At 39.2% G+C, this 15,578-nt stretch overlaps 1 protein-coding gene across 3 annotated transcripts in view; it reads left to right on the forward strand.

Moving 5' to 3' along the window:
• The window catches only part of LOC112840531 (beta-galactosidase-1-like protein 2), a 136,946-nt gene extending 129,714 nt beyond the window's left edge, over window positions 1–7,232 (forward strand). For all 3 annotated transcript variants that reach the window (XM_073904003.1, XM_073904002.1, XM_073904004.1), the window contains one exon: window positions 7,200–7,232. In XM_073904003.1, coding sequence (XP_073760104.1) covers window positions 7,200–7,222 — 23 coding nt within the window. In that variant the 3' untranslated portion in view covers window positions 7,223–7,232. The remainder of the gene's footprint in view (window positions 1–7,199) is intronic.
• Window positions 7,233–15,578: the final 8,346 nt, after the last annotated feature.

Genomic DNA, 15,578 nt, shown 5'->3' on the forward strand with positions numbered 1-15,578 from the left:
TTTATAAAGCAATGTCCACAATAGCCAAAATATGTAAAGAGCCCAGATGTCCATCGACAGATGAATGGATAAAGATGTGCTATATATACAAAATGGAATATTACTCAGCCATCAAAAAATGAAGAAATCTTGCCATTTGCAACCATGTGGTTAGAGCTACAGGGTATTATGCTAAGGAAAAGAAGTCAGAGAAAGACAAATACCATATGATTTCACTCATATTTGGAATTTAAGAAACAAAACAGATGAACCATAGGGGAAGGGAAGGAAAAATAAAATAAGATAAAAATTGAGAGGGAGGCAAGCCATAAGAGACACTGAACTCTAGGAAACAAACTGAGGGTTGCTGGAGGGGAGGTGGGAGGGGGAAGGGATAATTGGGTAATGGGCACTAAGGAGGTCATTTGATGTAATGAGCACTGGGTGTTATATGCAATTGATGAATCACTAAATTCTACCTCTGAAACTAATAAAAAAGCAAGCAAGCAAGCAAGCAAGCTATCTGGGCTGACAGCCAACCAAACATGTAAAACCATCATCTCTAGGAATGAAACCACTATAGAAGACTGGGTTCCCCCCAAACAGTTCTTTTAACATGTATGGGAGCTACCATTCTCTCTAAAGACAGCCTCCATGGAATCAGCTCACATGGCTCTTGTCAGTCATTTATGTGTCCCTCACAGCCATAGCACTCTATTCTTGGCTTAGCGACTAGGTACCCAGAACTGAGGAGCTGGGGAACTAGGAGAATTTGAGGAGGAACAGAACATTTCTCTCCCTTTTTTTACGGCACAATACCCAGCTCTTTTTTTTTTCCCTTTGTGTCTGTTCAATCTCAGCAGACAGATGGATATAGATCACACTGTGCTTTCTTTGAATTCAATGGATGGTCTGACAGTTCATATTGGTCAGAACCAAAACCCGCTTGGAAAAACTTGAACTTGGACATTGCCTCATGTTGTCCTCTGGCCACCTCATTAGCTTCTTTGGTCACTTGTAATAACAGCATGGCAACGGTGGACATCATTGCTCTGGAAAAAAGAAAAAAAGACTGGCTTATTTTTAAGAGAGGATGATAAATTTTATTTTTTTAAGATTTTATTTTTTATTTGACAGAGAGAGAGAGAGACAGCGAGAGAGGGGACACAAGCAGGAGGAGTCAGAGAGGAAGAAGCAGGCTTCCTACCGAGCAGGGAGCCCAATGCGGGGCTCAATCCCAGGACCCTGGGATCATGACCCGAGCCGAAAGCAGACGCTTAACCAACTGAGCCACCCAGGTGCTCTGGGGATGATAAACTTTAATTAATTGGGCATATGTAAATCAGAACTTGAAGAGTGGGATGGGAAAAAGGTAGAGTGAAAAACTCTCTTTTCCTATTACAGAAATGGAACTAAGAGCCCCAAATAGCCTTCACAACTGTTCTAGGCAGTAATTCATCATGAGAACACCTCGTGATGCTGGATATGTCACCTTCATCTGTCCTTGGGATATTATTAATGTCTCATTCCTAGACAGAGTCGTGGAAACCACTATCAATGAGAAATGGTAGAGATAGAGATAATACTATATTTAATGAGCCCTCAGGGATGTGGCACAGTGGATTTATAGGTGATAAACCTGAATGGCCCTGGAGTTTCCTGTTCTCCTAACGTGTCATTGGCTTAGCAGAAAGCTGGCTTAACAGGTCTGAGTTAGTTCAACAGAAGGCTAATATGAGCTGATATCAGCCTGAGATTTTTCTTTCTAAGAAGATCACTTCTGGGGTGCCTGGGTGGCTCAATCGTTAAGTGTCTGCCTTGGGCTCAGGTCATGATCCCAGGTTGCGGGGATCGAGTCCCGCATCGGGCTCCCTGCTCCATGGGAAGCCTGCTTCTCCCTCTCCCACTCCCCCTGCTTGTATTCCCTCTCTCGCTAACTGTCTCCCTGTCAAATAAATAAATAAAACCTTTAAAAAAAAAGAAGATCACTTCTTCAACCAGAGAAACCCCATTATTGTATAGACATGTAGATGTTTCCTGCTCTCCTGACCTATATATATGTAGGACATTATAGGTTGGAGCTATGATGCACAGTGGCCACTTAGCTTAAGCACTGGGATGATAAGAGCTGAGGGGAGGGAGAAGTTGTATGTGTTCTACTACTTTACTGCTTGTACGTTTGTCCCCAATAATGCTTCTTGTGTATATGTATTCAGTGGCAGTAATGGTGTATGTTTGGGATTCTTTTGTACAACATTTCTGAATATCCATTCTTTCATTCTTCCTGGTGTACAAAACTTAAGCTTTGCTGTGGGAGCTACACCTTAGTAAAGGATAACCCTAATTGCTGGTAGAACTCAATTTTAATGCTGTAAGCCAATTATGGTAATCCTGTTGTGTTTGTCAGTGATTGGTTTGGAGGTGGGCCTATGCTCCTATAATGAATCATGAGACACAAGGGAAGTCTGCTTGAAAACTTTCTCACTTTTAAAAAAGAGATATACAAATAGGGGCGCCTGGATAGCTCAGTTGGTTGAGCGTCTGCCTTCAGCTCAGGTCATGATCCCAGGGTCCTGGGATCGAGTCCCGCATCGGGCTCCCTGCTCAGAGGGGAGCCTGCTTCTCCCTCTCCCTCTCCCTCTGCCTGCCATTCCCCTTGCTTGTGCTCTCTCTCTGTCAAATAAATGAGTAAAATCTTAAAAAAGAGAGAGATATACAAATATATATGAATGCTGATGTGGCTGAGTCTGCATTTGATGCCTGAAGCCCTCACAGCACCAGGCCACTAGCTGGCTGCCATCTGAGCAGTTTGGATCTCAATGTGCAGCAGAAAAGATGAGAAAAGGTGAGGTGAGTAAATAACTGACCCTAGAATCATTCTCATACAGATTTCTTGTTTTGAGAAAAAACAAAATATTATTGCAAGACAGTTGAATAAAAACTTTTTGTACTGATGCAGTACCTTTTATGTAGAAGAATTTCCACTCTACTTCTAGTTTTCTGAAAGTATTATTTTTAATTTTATATGTATATTGAATGCTTTTCTGCATCTATTGAGATGATTAAATGGCATTTTTCTTTTGATCTGTTAATGTGGTAAGTTACACAGATTTTTCCCCATGTTGGAAATGAGCCTTCATTGCTCAGATAAACCCGACTTAATTGTTATTGTTTTGGCTTGGATTTGCTATATATACTTAGAATTTTTGCATCTATATTTATTAGTCATTTAGTATTATTTCATTATTATTATTTTATTATTTTTCATTATTATTTTATTATATCATTTACTATGATTTTCTTTCTTTTCCTACATTCCCCTTGTTTAGCTAGTTTGCTGCATAAAATGGGCTTGGTAGATTTCTACCTTTTTCTATTATATGGAATGACTTGTATGGGATACAGGTCATCTATTTTTGTAAACATCTCCTGTAACTTTGTTTGAGCTTATAGTCTTGCTGCCTCTGAAACAGCACTGGTGTGCAGGGCATTTATCAGGAGTGCTTGGGATCAATACCTTCCCCCACTCATGCACAGGCAGCAGTAGAAAACTGCAGGACTTCTGTCCTCCCAGAACATAGAGAAAAGCAGAGAAAACTCACTTCCCCTGTGTAGTCTGGCTCCACAAAGCTCCAAATGTTGATGTGTAGCATACCAATTCCATTCAGTTCTAAGAATTTAAAAATATGTATTCTGATTTCTTTTTTAATCCATAGATTATTTTAATGTATGACTTTCATTTCCAAATACATGGTTTTTTAAATATTTTTTTAGAATACAAATAAAAGTTTATTGTACAAAATTGAGGCTTTCATATTCCATAGTTCACTAAGACTAAACAAAGACTAGGTATTTTTTTAATCATTCACAAAAATTTCACTTTCTTTCCCCTCCAACTATTAAAATGGCCTGACCAAATGTTATCAAAACAAACACTATAAATAACACCAAGTCCTTTAAAGACAACTATCCCATAGCTTATATCTTGGCATAGGTGATCTTCATGGTGTGGGATGGTGTGATTTTAAATTCCTGTAAAGCATCCCTAGCAGATCTAGCCTTTCCATCATTTTCAAATTCAACAAAAGCAATGTCATGCTTTGCAGGTACCAAACAATATCTACCATGTGGCCAAGCTGAGAAAACAGGGCATTAGGGATCTCTTAACTCTTTTTTAATTTTGTCATTCATATTGTTGTTATAAACTGTATGATTTGGTCTGACACCCATGTTTTTGGGTTGAACTGTTCAAATAGCCTGAGGCCTACACTGGTCTGCTATTTTATTTGTTTGTTTGTTTGTTTATTCCAAGTTTTTATTTAAATTCAAGTTAGTTAACATATAGTGTAATATTGGTTTCAGGAGTAGAATTTAGTGATTCATCATTTACTTCTAATACCCAGTGCTCCATGATGTGATGAACACTGGGTGTTATATGCAACTGACGAATCATTGAACACTACATCTGAAACTAATGATGTACTATATGTGGCTAATTGAATTTAAATTAAAAAAAATACCCAGTGCTCAATGCAATGAGTGGCCTCCTTAATGTCATCACCCATTCAGCCCATGCCCCCACCCACCTCCCCTCTAGCAACCCTCAGTTTGTTCTCTATAGCTAAGAGTCTCTTATGGTTTGCCTCCCTCTCAGTTTTTATCTTACTTTATTTTTCCTTCCTCTCCCTTATGTTCATCTGTTTTGTTTCCTAAATTCCATATATGGAGTGAAATCATATGGTATTTGTCTTTCTCTGACTGATTTATTTCACTTAGCATAATACACTCTAGCTCCATCCATGTTGTTTGCAGATGGCAAGATTTCATTCTTTTTGATGGCTGAGTAATATTCCATTGTGTATATACATCTTCTTTATCCATTCATCTGTTGATGGACATGTGGGATCGTTCCATAATTTGTCGATTATTGACAGTGCATATACCCCTTCAAATCAGGACTTTTGTATCCTGTGGATAAATACCTAGTACTGCATTTGTTGGGTTGTAGGGTAGTTACATTTTTAACTTTTTGAGGAACCTCCATACTGTTTTCCAGAGTGGCTGCACCAGTTTGTAGTCCCACCAACAGTGTAGGAGGGTTCCCCTTTCTGCACATCCTTGCCAATATCTGTTATATCCTGAATTGGTAGTCTGTTTTTTTTTAATCTTTTTGATGTTGATTTCCACTTCGGTGTTTGTGTATGAAAAATACTCTTCATAAAATGTCAATTACTTGAAATTTTCTAACACATCGTTGGAACCTAATATGTAGTCAAATGTGGAAAAAATTTGTATGTGTTTGTTGTGCCTGTAAGAGACTCTGTATACCTCTTGACTTAAGCTTATTAAAAACATTATTCAATTTATTTATTTTTGTCTGATTGAGCTAAGTGTTTTCAGTGAAGTATGTATTTAGTTAAAGTCCCCTATTTAACATTGAATTTGTCAATTTCTCTTTGTAATTATGTTACTTTTTACTTTATGTATTTTGAGATTACATTGTTAAATTTATATATGATCAGGATTGTTAGGTTTTCTTTGTAGATTTCCTTTTCCTCACCTAAGCACTAGCATTCCTTAATGCTATTAAATCTGTTTGCCTTAAACCCTATTTTGTCATTTATTAAGTGTTACTCTACCCATTATTATCTGTGTCTATCTCTTTATATATTTTTTCCTGAGCTCAAGTCCTTTCAATGAATTCTGTCTGCTCTAATTTTATATTTTTGTCCCCCTTGGCCTACCTTAACACCCTTAGAACCAAATCCCATACATGATCCCCAGACTCCTGTTGATACCAATTGGTAAAATCCTGACACTCTTTAATCTATAGACCATTTTCTCCTGGACCAGGCATTGCACTCTGCTAGTGGGCCATGGTGGGATGGGGGACAGCTGATTTAGGGGAGGGATTTGTTCTCAGCTCCATCTGTGTCTGCTGGTATCATGACTGAGTCCACTCTTACTATACCAGCCTCCATCAAAGGCTTTCTTTTTCTTCCCTTTCCCTGAATTGAACATTCAAAGCTTTTAAGTTGTCTTTTCTCCACTTTTCTTGGGCTGTGTACACATCCTGACTAGTCTTTGTTGCCATGGGAACCAGTGCCCAGCCCCTTGATCTCATGCCTGCCTTTCACCTGCACTCCACCCCATGCCTGTCTGGTGACGGTTTGAGTACTCATGCCACCCATCAACACTGATGACATCCCATTTCCCTCCAACAAGAAGGTTATCTATGTGGTTATTAAACATCTTTGTAACCTAGTCCCAAAACCTCATCTTAAGGGTTTATTATCTGAGGCTACTTCTGGTATCAATTACTCTACCAGTTAGGTTTCCATCAGGGAAGAGGGGTACACTCAGAAGAGGTGTGATTGAGGTGAGTTTTGTTAGGGGTGAAGTTAAAGAAAACCAGTGAGGGATGATGAAACACTTTGGGGCTTGCACCAGAAGGAACTAGGGATGCCACTTCCACCCATAGGCCTAAGGGCCAAAGGGAGTGAGCTGCTACCAGAGCTGGCAAGATCTGCAGTTGGATCAAAACACTCTGTCTACAGTCTGTCCGTTGGCCTCCTATAACTCCCAGATCTCATCACTCTAAGCCTGGGGCTCCCATAGGTTTCTCCTTTCTTCTGGGGGGATAGGTCCTCATCATGGCCATTCTAAGTGGTTATGCTCTCTTACAGAATCCCATTTGCTTTCTGTTTCTATGGGATTCCTGTTTTCTGAATCTCTGAGCTTTTTTCCACCTTGCTTTTGAATTTAGTTATATTCACTTATTGAAAATAAAGTCTTGTCTTCTTGATCATTTCCACCATTTGGTATAAGGGAGGAAGATTACAGATATGTCCACATAGCTAAATTGAAACTAGAACTCTATGTACATTGCAATAGTAATGTCAAAATTTTCAAGTTTACAATCCCTTATGCATAATTCTGGCATTTACAAAATTTTGTGAAACCTTGCATTTTTCCCCCAAGTCATTTGACAGCACATCTTGAGCCAATGTGAGTTAATTTAACAAAATTAACAAAATTAACAAAACCTGTTTTGAATTTACCTGACACTTTTTAATTGTCTTTATTTATCCTCCTTAATATGAATGTCCAGATGTATCACTGCAGAAATATATATATACATATATATGTATATATATATATATATATATATAACTTCTATAGATTTATTCTGTTAAAATATCCCTTTTCTATGATTTCAGGTTGGTACAGGTGGAGGAGTTGAGCAGGTGCACCCAGTACTTTGTGGATCCAGTTCTGGGCTCTCCCACTTGCGCAAGTTGTTCAGACAAAACCTTCATTCTGCAGATAGAAAATGCAGGTCATATTTGTACTGGTATCAGTTGGCAAAAGTGAGATAACAGCCTATTTTGTCTATTATTTAGCAAAATGCTTGAAGCACAGTGAGCTCTCAAAACTTAGAGGCTGTTACTGTTACAATGATCTTTTTAGCAAGCAACTCACATATGAATGGGACTGTACTGTGCATACTGTTCTGTAACTTGCTTTTTAAATTAAACACTAGTGTGACCTGGTTTTCATGTCATTAATTTGATCTTTGTGTTTTCATGGTTTTATAGTATAACCTCTACTGACCCCTACAATTGCATTCCTTCTGATACCACCCAGAAGTGCTTGCTGAAATATGAATTTGAGCACGTGTCTCTCTGTTCCAAACCTTACTGACTCCTCTTTCCTTAAAGTGTCAAGTCTAAAATCCTAGCATAGACTGCACACTCTGCTTCTGTAACCTCAGCTGCTGAGCCCATCACTTTTGGGTTCTGCTTTAGGAATTCCAAGGAGTTGTATTTCACTATTTCTGGAAAATTCCTTGTAATTTCTTGGCATTCTGTTTTTACACATTTTGTTATGGCCTAAAACTCCTTCCACATTTATACATCTGAAGAATTTCTCACTTTTCAAAAGCCTGTTCAAGTGAACAAATCCTTTCCTGACTGAATGAATCCCTTTCTCCTCATAATGCCTTGTGTAGGGCTCTCTCCACTGTGGTGCTTAATATTGTCCAGAGACTTGAACTTTTCTTTATATGATTATCACCTCATCAAGGCTCAAACAACCTGAGGGTAGGTAACATATCATTGGTCTTTGAGTCTAGCGCAGTATCATCCAGGAGATACACACACGTATTTTTGAACAAATAAAAAATTTGATTATGTTGCACATACTTCTCTAATTCTAAATTTCAGGAAGTAAGGTGATTTCTTTGAAACATTATCTGTGTCCTCTGGTTAAAGGTAATCTTGTGGAGGACCTGTGCCAGATCTCATTTGTTACAGCTTCTTCACTGTCTTGTACAGTACCTAACACAACAACTAACAGTGGAAACGTAGCAAATAGGACTGAATTTAACCATGAGGAGAAGCATCTCAGAGAACTAAGTAAATTATCTGAAGTTGTGCATTTAGCCAGTTGAGGACCTGAGGTTAGAATTCTGGTTTTCACATTCTGGGGATGTACTTTTTCTTGTCTTTGCAAATATCTTTTCTTCAGTTCCTAGCTCTGTGCTGACCAGTTGATGTGCTTCTGCTCTGTCACCTAGAGGTATTCAGTTCTTTACGTATCCTCACAATAGCTTTTAGCATCAAAAGAGACTTTGTTTCTCTCTTTCTAGTCAACATAAATTTCTCTCAGATCAAGTTGCTTGCTGGGGTTTATTTTTTGTAGTAGTCACATCAAAGAGGTTTGGTAACATCTCTGTACTTGCTCAGTATTTAGAAAAAGAAGCCACAGGGCGCCTGGGTGGCTCAGTTGTCAAGCGTCTGCCTTCGGCTCAGGTCATGATCTCAGGGTCCTGGGATCAAGCCCCACATCGGGCTCCCCGCTCGGCGGGAAGCCTGCTTCTCCATCTCCCATTCCCCCTGCTTGTCTTCCCTCTCTCGCTGTCTCTCTCTCTGTCAAATAAATAAATAAAATCTTTAAGAAAAAGAAAAAGCAGCCACAACAAACTTGCAACACAATCTAGTCTTATATTGGATTTATTCTCACCATGGAGTCTGACTTCCACATGGTCAGGGCTGCTCTGCAGGTTCCCAGATTGCCTATGAAGAAAACAGTAGGGGATATGAATCTCCTTTGGTTTGTCTTTCCTTGTTTTCTCTGGATTTATTTAAACTAGGAGGTGGGGGAGTTAAGGGATGGGCAAGGGAGGGTCCCCTCCATCTTCACGTTCTGCCTTTCTTCAAGCCAGGAACCTTGTGCTTGGGCTCTCTTTGTCACAATCCCCAGGGCATTTTTTATTCTCTCCCACTCGAGTTTACCATCCACACACTTCCAGCATCCGTTTGACTTGTTTTTTTTTTTTATTTTGTTATGTTATGTTAATCACCATATAGTACATCATTAGTTTTTGATGTAGTGTTCCATGATTCATTGTTTGCATATAACACCCAGTGCTCCATGCTTTGACTTGTCTCCCTCATCTGGCCCCACCTTACCTCACTGAAAACTGAGATCAGTTTATATCCTCACCCTCTGATTTATTTTGCCTCTTGGCTGTAACATATGTCACTTTTTAAAAATATTTTATTTATTTATTTGAGAGAGAGAGCGAGCATGAGCAAAGGGAGAGGCAGAAGGAGAATCTCAAGCAGACTCCCTGCTGAGTGCAGACCCAAATGCAGGGCTCAAACTCATGACCCTGAGATCATGATCTGGCCAAAACCAACAGTCGGATGCTTGACTGACTGAGTCACCCAGGCGGCCCTCACTCCTTTTTTTTTTTAAACCAAAGAGAAATTTCTAGACCCCAATCCTACAGCTGTTCCACTTGAAAGTCCCCACTTGAAGGTGGAAAATCAAACTACTTTTTTTCATTTATCAGTCTTTTTAGGGTCTATTATTCAAGCCTTTCCTTAGATTGGAGTGATTTGTCTCTAGCTAGAATAGTTTTCCAATCTACCATAGGTTAAGACTCTTTCTTAGAGTGACTGAACAGGAAACTGCTCCACTGAGGACAGCCATCGGATATTTTCTTAACTTTGGGTGTCTCTTTCTTATATTATTGGGAAGCCAGTTTATAGGTCATTCTTAAAAAATACACACTCAGCTCTTCAGTGACAGCATCTGGTTCTGAAACCAGTTCTCATCTGGCCACAAACTCTTTTATGGGTTTCCCTGGGTTACACTTCGCACTCCTGATAATATGGATGCCAGTCCCATTTGTGGGGAGAGCTGCAGGTGTGTACTGGCTCCCACCGGGTTAAGTTTGGATTTTAAAGTGCACTAACTTCAGGTCACAGAAGTAGTTATGGAGACATGTGAACTCATGGTTCTTTGTTTTATAGATATTTTTATTAATTTCACCCTCCCTAGTAAAATTAAAGTGCACATTCATTTCAGTGTAGAGAGACTATTAGAAAACCCAAGACAACTTTGACAACTCAGTTCTAATGGTATTCCTATTAAGTCATGCGTGTTTTTTCCTAGTGGAAGCATAGTTAACTAGTTTCACAAAGACCGATGACTTGTCTTTTTATCTCAAAGGATGGCCAGTCCTGTGCTCTTGCTTCTTTCTTCCAAAACTCATTCCCAAGACTCCAGAGGCTTCCCTCCTTCTGAGCCTGTACTTCACACCTCAGGCTGGCATTTCTTTCATATTAGGAGGATCCAGCCCTTCTCCTGCAGTTGTCTAAATCATTTATCAGTCTTACACAATTCACAGCACTCACCATTGTACATACCCTCCCCAATGCGCATTACCCAACCACCTTGGAGTGGAGATTTAACACTAAAATGAGGAAGATTTGGCCACTGACATGAGAAGGTCATTTTCAGGACAAGGAGAGGAGCTGTGTGTGAGCTCCGAGAGCTGATATAAATGGGATGAGGTCTTGGGGTCCTATCTCTGGTAAGGTATGCAGGGCCTTGCTTGTTCACAGGCTAGAATCATGTCAGTGACCTTTATTAGTGTCAGCCCAGGTCTCTGTGGAGACAGCTAGTGCATTTGTTGGTGGGGCCATTTTTATATGTCCTACTTCATGAACCATGATAGGGGGTGTTAAAAGATAAACTGAGTCATATTAAAACGTTTTTAAGTTTATTTGAGCAAATCTTCGAATTGGGCAGCATCTAGTCTTGCAGAGAGAAAGAAGCTCTGGGGGTTTAAGGAAATTATACTGCCAAAAGAGTGGGCTGCTTTATGCAAAGTTACTTTCCTCTAGGGGATGGCAGGGGTGTATTAGCAGATTACCTCACTAGTGCTGATCAGGTGATTGACTACTTTAAAGTTCCATTCCTGGGAAAGCTGAAAGTATAATTCTCAGTTTGGTGACACGAGGCTTCACTTAGGTGACTCCATTGGGCCTGTTGTCTTGATATCTTTTAGTTTCAAAGAACATGCAAATTTGCATTTTTCTTCCATTTCCTTATCAATTTGGGGTTATTTCCAAGAGGATAAGAGGAAACCACAGCCTTTGCTCTACCATTTAAACAATGGAAATTCTCCTTATTTTATTTGTTAATCCAATCTTTGCAATTGTTCTTTTCTTTCAGTATTTAGATCGACTTAAGTATTTGGTAAATTCTTGAGAAAGACAATGAGAAACATCTTTCTAAACAATTTCATTCATAAAAACGAGCATCTTTTTAGTGTTACCAGATAGGAGCATTTGGATATCAAAATTCGCTGGTTACTGCATTAAGTTTTATTTTGAGTGACTACTTCGTTTAAGGAACTCAGATTCTAGAAGGGGACAGGATAAAAGGCAGATTTAGAACATGTTTTCTGCCTTCAAAAGGCTTATGATTTAATAGGGAAATTATAAGACATTCAGCTACAATGTTAGTTCATGATTCATCCATGTTAGCGGGAGAAAGCATTTCAGACTGGAGGGATTTGAAAAGAAAGGACTCATGAGGGGGCATAGATTCAAGATAAGTCTACAAATAGGCAGAATGTCTGAAGTGAATGGGGAAAGTGGATCCCAGCTGGAACAGGGGTGGGAAGAGAGTTGCAGCATGTGTTTGAGGAGGCTGCTTATTTTTCAGCTTATGGTGGTCTGGGGAGAGTATGGGTAGGAAAGTCCAATAAAGTTGGAAAGGTACATTGAGCTTGAATTTAGAGGGTCATACATGCCAAGTTAAGAAGTTTGAATTTTACTTGATCAGCAAAATACACAAGATGTTTTTAATCAAGAGAAATGTTGAGGGTGATGCATTTGAAAGAGAGTTTGAAGAATGGCTATGGGGAGGGACAGTAGACTAACCCAATCAGGAGGTGATGGTCATAATCATATGCATAGTAATTTGAGTCTCAACATGACTGCAGGTGAGAATGGGCAGATGTGAGGGACAAGGGGGCTGGTGCTGAAAATGTCCAGCAATGTGACTGCCTTTGGGAGGTTCATAAGCTAAGAGGTCTTACACAGATCTAAGGGACTCACTGGATGTTATATTTTCTCTTTCATGGTTTCTCTCTTCTTTAAGGACATTTGGTGAAATTGTAGCATGATTAAATCGACATTTCTCACAAACACTCTTAATTTTGTTTTCTGAAAAAGTTCCCAAATGGGGTCTATAGTTGGCAAGGATGTGATGCTTACTGCAGAACACCAGAAAGCTCTGAGCTATTGTCTGGCATTTTCCAGTTACACACAGAAACAAAAAATAAAATGCTGGTCAATAACCTTTGATTGAAGAACATCTTCTGTGTGACTGGAGCCATACTAAGTGCTGGGGGCATACAGAAGACTAGAAGACAAACTTTACCCTCTGAGGGGCTCATTGTTCTAGGAGGGTGGACAGACACACCTGGAGTATAACTATAATAGCTATTTAACATCCTTTTCTGCTAGTTCCTTCACATGTGATGTTTCCACTGATTAAATTTTCTCCTGGTTATGCATCATACTTTCCCTGGTAATTTTTTAAAAGATTTATTTATTTATTTGAGAGAGAGAGGGAGAGAGAGAGAGCATGAGCAGGGAGAGGGATGGAGAGAATCCTCAAGCCGACTCCCCACTGAGCCAGAGCCTGATGCAGGGGTTGATCCCAGGACCCTGAGATCATGACCTGAGCCGAAATCAAGAGTTGGCCACTCAATTGACTGAGCTAGCCTGGTGCCCCTCCCTGGTAATTTTTGATTGTATGATGGACATTGTAAATTTTATGTTGTTTGCTGGATTTGCTATAATTCTTTATGTATTTCATCCCAGAACGGGATGTCACTATGTCACTTGGAATTAATTTGATCATTTGAAGGATTGTTTATAAGCTTTGTTAGAAGGAATATATACTGCAATATCATTATTAGGACTCTACTGGGTTCTCCACGTATGAGGAGATCGTCTTCCCACTCTGGCTGGTGAAATGTGAACCTTTCCTAAACCTGGGAAAGCCCTGAGGATTATTTTTCTGCTTATTCTTTTTTAGTAATTCTTTCCCTGGTCTTGGTAGTTTTCTCACATGCATGCCCAGTTCAGAACTCAGACAAAGACGCATGGGAACCTCTCTGCAGATCTCTGGAGCTACCTGTGCAGATTTCTCTTGGGTACTTTGTTCTACAAAGTAGCTGTCTTGATACAATTTAGCTGACTTGGTCCTCCTGCATTTGGACCTCTATTTGGATGCCTCTCACTGGTGCTGTACCTCCGGAAGCTGCTTGCAAGCGCTAAGCTCATGCAGTCATAGGGCTTATCTTGTTGGCATCCCTTATCTCAAGAATCCCAGTCCTGTGCTGCCTTCTGTCCAATGTCTGAAAAACATTGTTTTAAATATTTTTGTCTGGTCTGGTTTTCTAGCTGTTTAAGGAAAGACAGTAAATCTGTTGCATGTTTTAAATGTTATATGTTACACCTTGGTTGGATCAAGTTCTCTAACTAGATTTTAAGATTATGGAAACTGCTCTAATTTTCATCTTATTTAAATGCCTAAATTTAATGAATGATAAATATGAGAAACTGAATAATATATAGTTTCCTATAGTAAGGATAATTAATTAAGAATGTTGGGTTAATTTATAAGAAATTTTCAGAAATTAGAAAAAATATATAAATATGAGAACCAAGCAAGAAGCCTGAAGTTTTTTAGAATCTTGAGTAATAACTGTTAAGTAAGGGTTGTATGATCAACATAATCAATATAACATATATAATGTACTATACTATAATTTCTTAGCTATGATTTTGATGCTTCACATAGCAATGGTATTTTTACCCACAAAAACAAATACCATGATCCTTTATTATATTTAATTTTTTTCCTTGAAGGTATTAGAAGCAAGAGAGAGAACTATGTCCTAGATTCATTATGGTTATTTTGTCCTAATATTTTCCCACTAATACAAAGGCATTTGGCACATTTTCTATTACAGATTATTTTCATTTCTTGTTTCTTAAGATCATTATAGCATTTTCTTCCTTCCATCTGACAACTTTCCTCCTGAATACAATCCAAATAAGCTAAAAATCTACTTTCTTTTCTACAACCAAATACATGAATTTCAATTTGGAGACATTACCAGATGATATGACCTGTTCTAACAGTTATGGCTTTAAATATTTTTATTATCCTTGTTTATATCTTAGTGTAAGTAGCTTTCAATTTCTATGTATAGGACAGTTCTTCCAAAATTGAAAGTGTGACAGATTGTGTACACATTTCTTTTAGGCTTAGGTTTTCGTATTAATACTCCAAATAAAATACGAAGTTGTCAGTTAGAATAGGGACTCCCTTTCCGTATCCAGTGACACCAAGGCAGGCACAATAGGAAGAGCTTCCAGCAACAGCAGGGGCCACTTTGGGGAGTCTCTCTCTTTCTGCAGTCCTGAGACACTCCTGTGTCCAAAGACATCAGGGTAGGCAGGGACATAATCACAGCAGGGGATAGAGGGAAAGATCCAAGAATTCCCAATTTGAACAACAGAGAGCAAATAGGCCAAATAATAATAATAATAATAATAATAATAATAATAATAAAAAATCAGAAACTCAGGGACCTGTGGGAAAGTAACAAATAATAAAACACATCTAACATTTACATCATTGGAATCTGATAAGAAGAGGAGAAAGAAAGTTGGGTTGAAAGAATTTTTGAAGCAATAATGGTTATCCACTCCAAGGAACATACCCCACAGGTTAAGGGCTCAATCTCACATGACCATCCGCTGCCTACCCCATTTGATGCTGGTCCCAGGATGTCACTTGTATTTCTGATTGGTTACAAATCAGTTTTTCAAAACTCCCTCCTCATGTTTGATATTTGCTAGAACTGCTCACAGAACTCTGGGAACACTTAGGTTTACCAGTTTATTATAATATTATTATACCAGTTATAATTTTGATGCAACTCAAAAGCAGCCAGGTGGAAGAGATGCATAGGGCCAGATATGAGAAAGGAGCATGGAGCTTCCACACCTTCTCTGGGCTTACCACCCTCCCAGCACCTCATCACGTGTCCATCAACATGGAAGCTCTCTGAACCATTTCAGTTAGAGTTTTCATGGGGACTTCATTATATGGGCATGATTGATTAAATCACTGGCCATTGGTAATTAACTCAGTCTTTGGCCCCCTCTCCCCTCCCCAGAGGTCAGAGCTGGGGTTGGGAGGGGAGCAGAAGCTGA

This window comes from Callorhinus ursinus, unplaced genomic scaffold (assembly GCF_003265705.2).
Source record: "Callorhinus ursinus isolate GAN/ISIS: 27379988/994484 unplaced genomic scaffold, GSC_fseal_2.0 scaffold19, whole genome shotgun sequence".
Taxonomy (NCBI): Eukaryota; Metazoa; Chordata; class Mammalia; order Carnivora; family Otariidae; genus Callorhinus; species Callorhinus ursinus.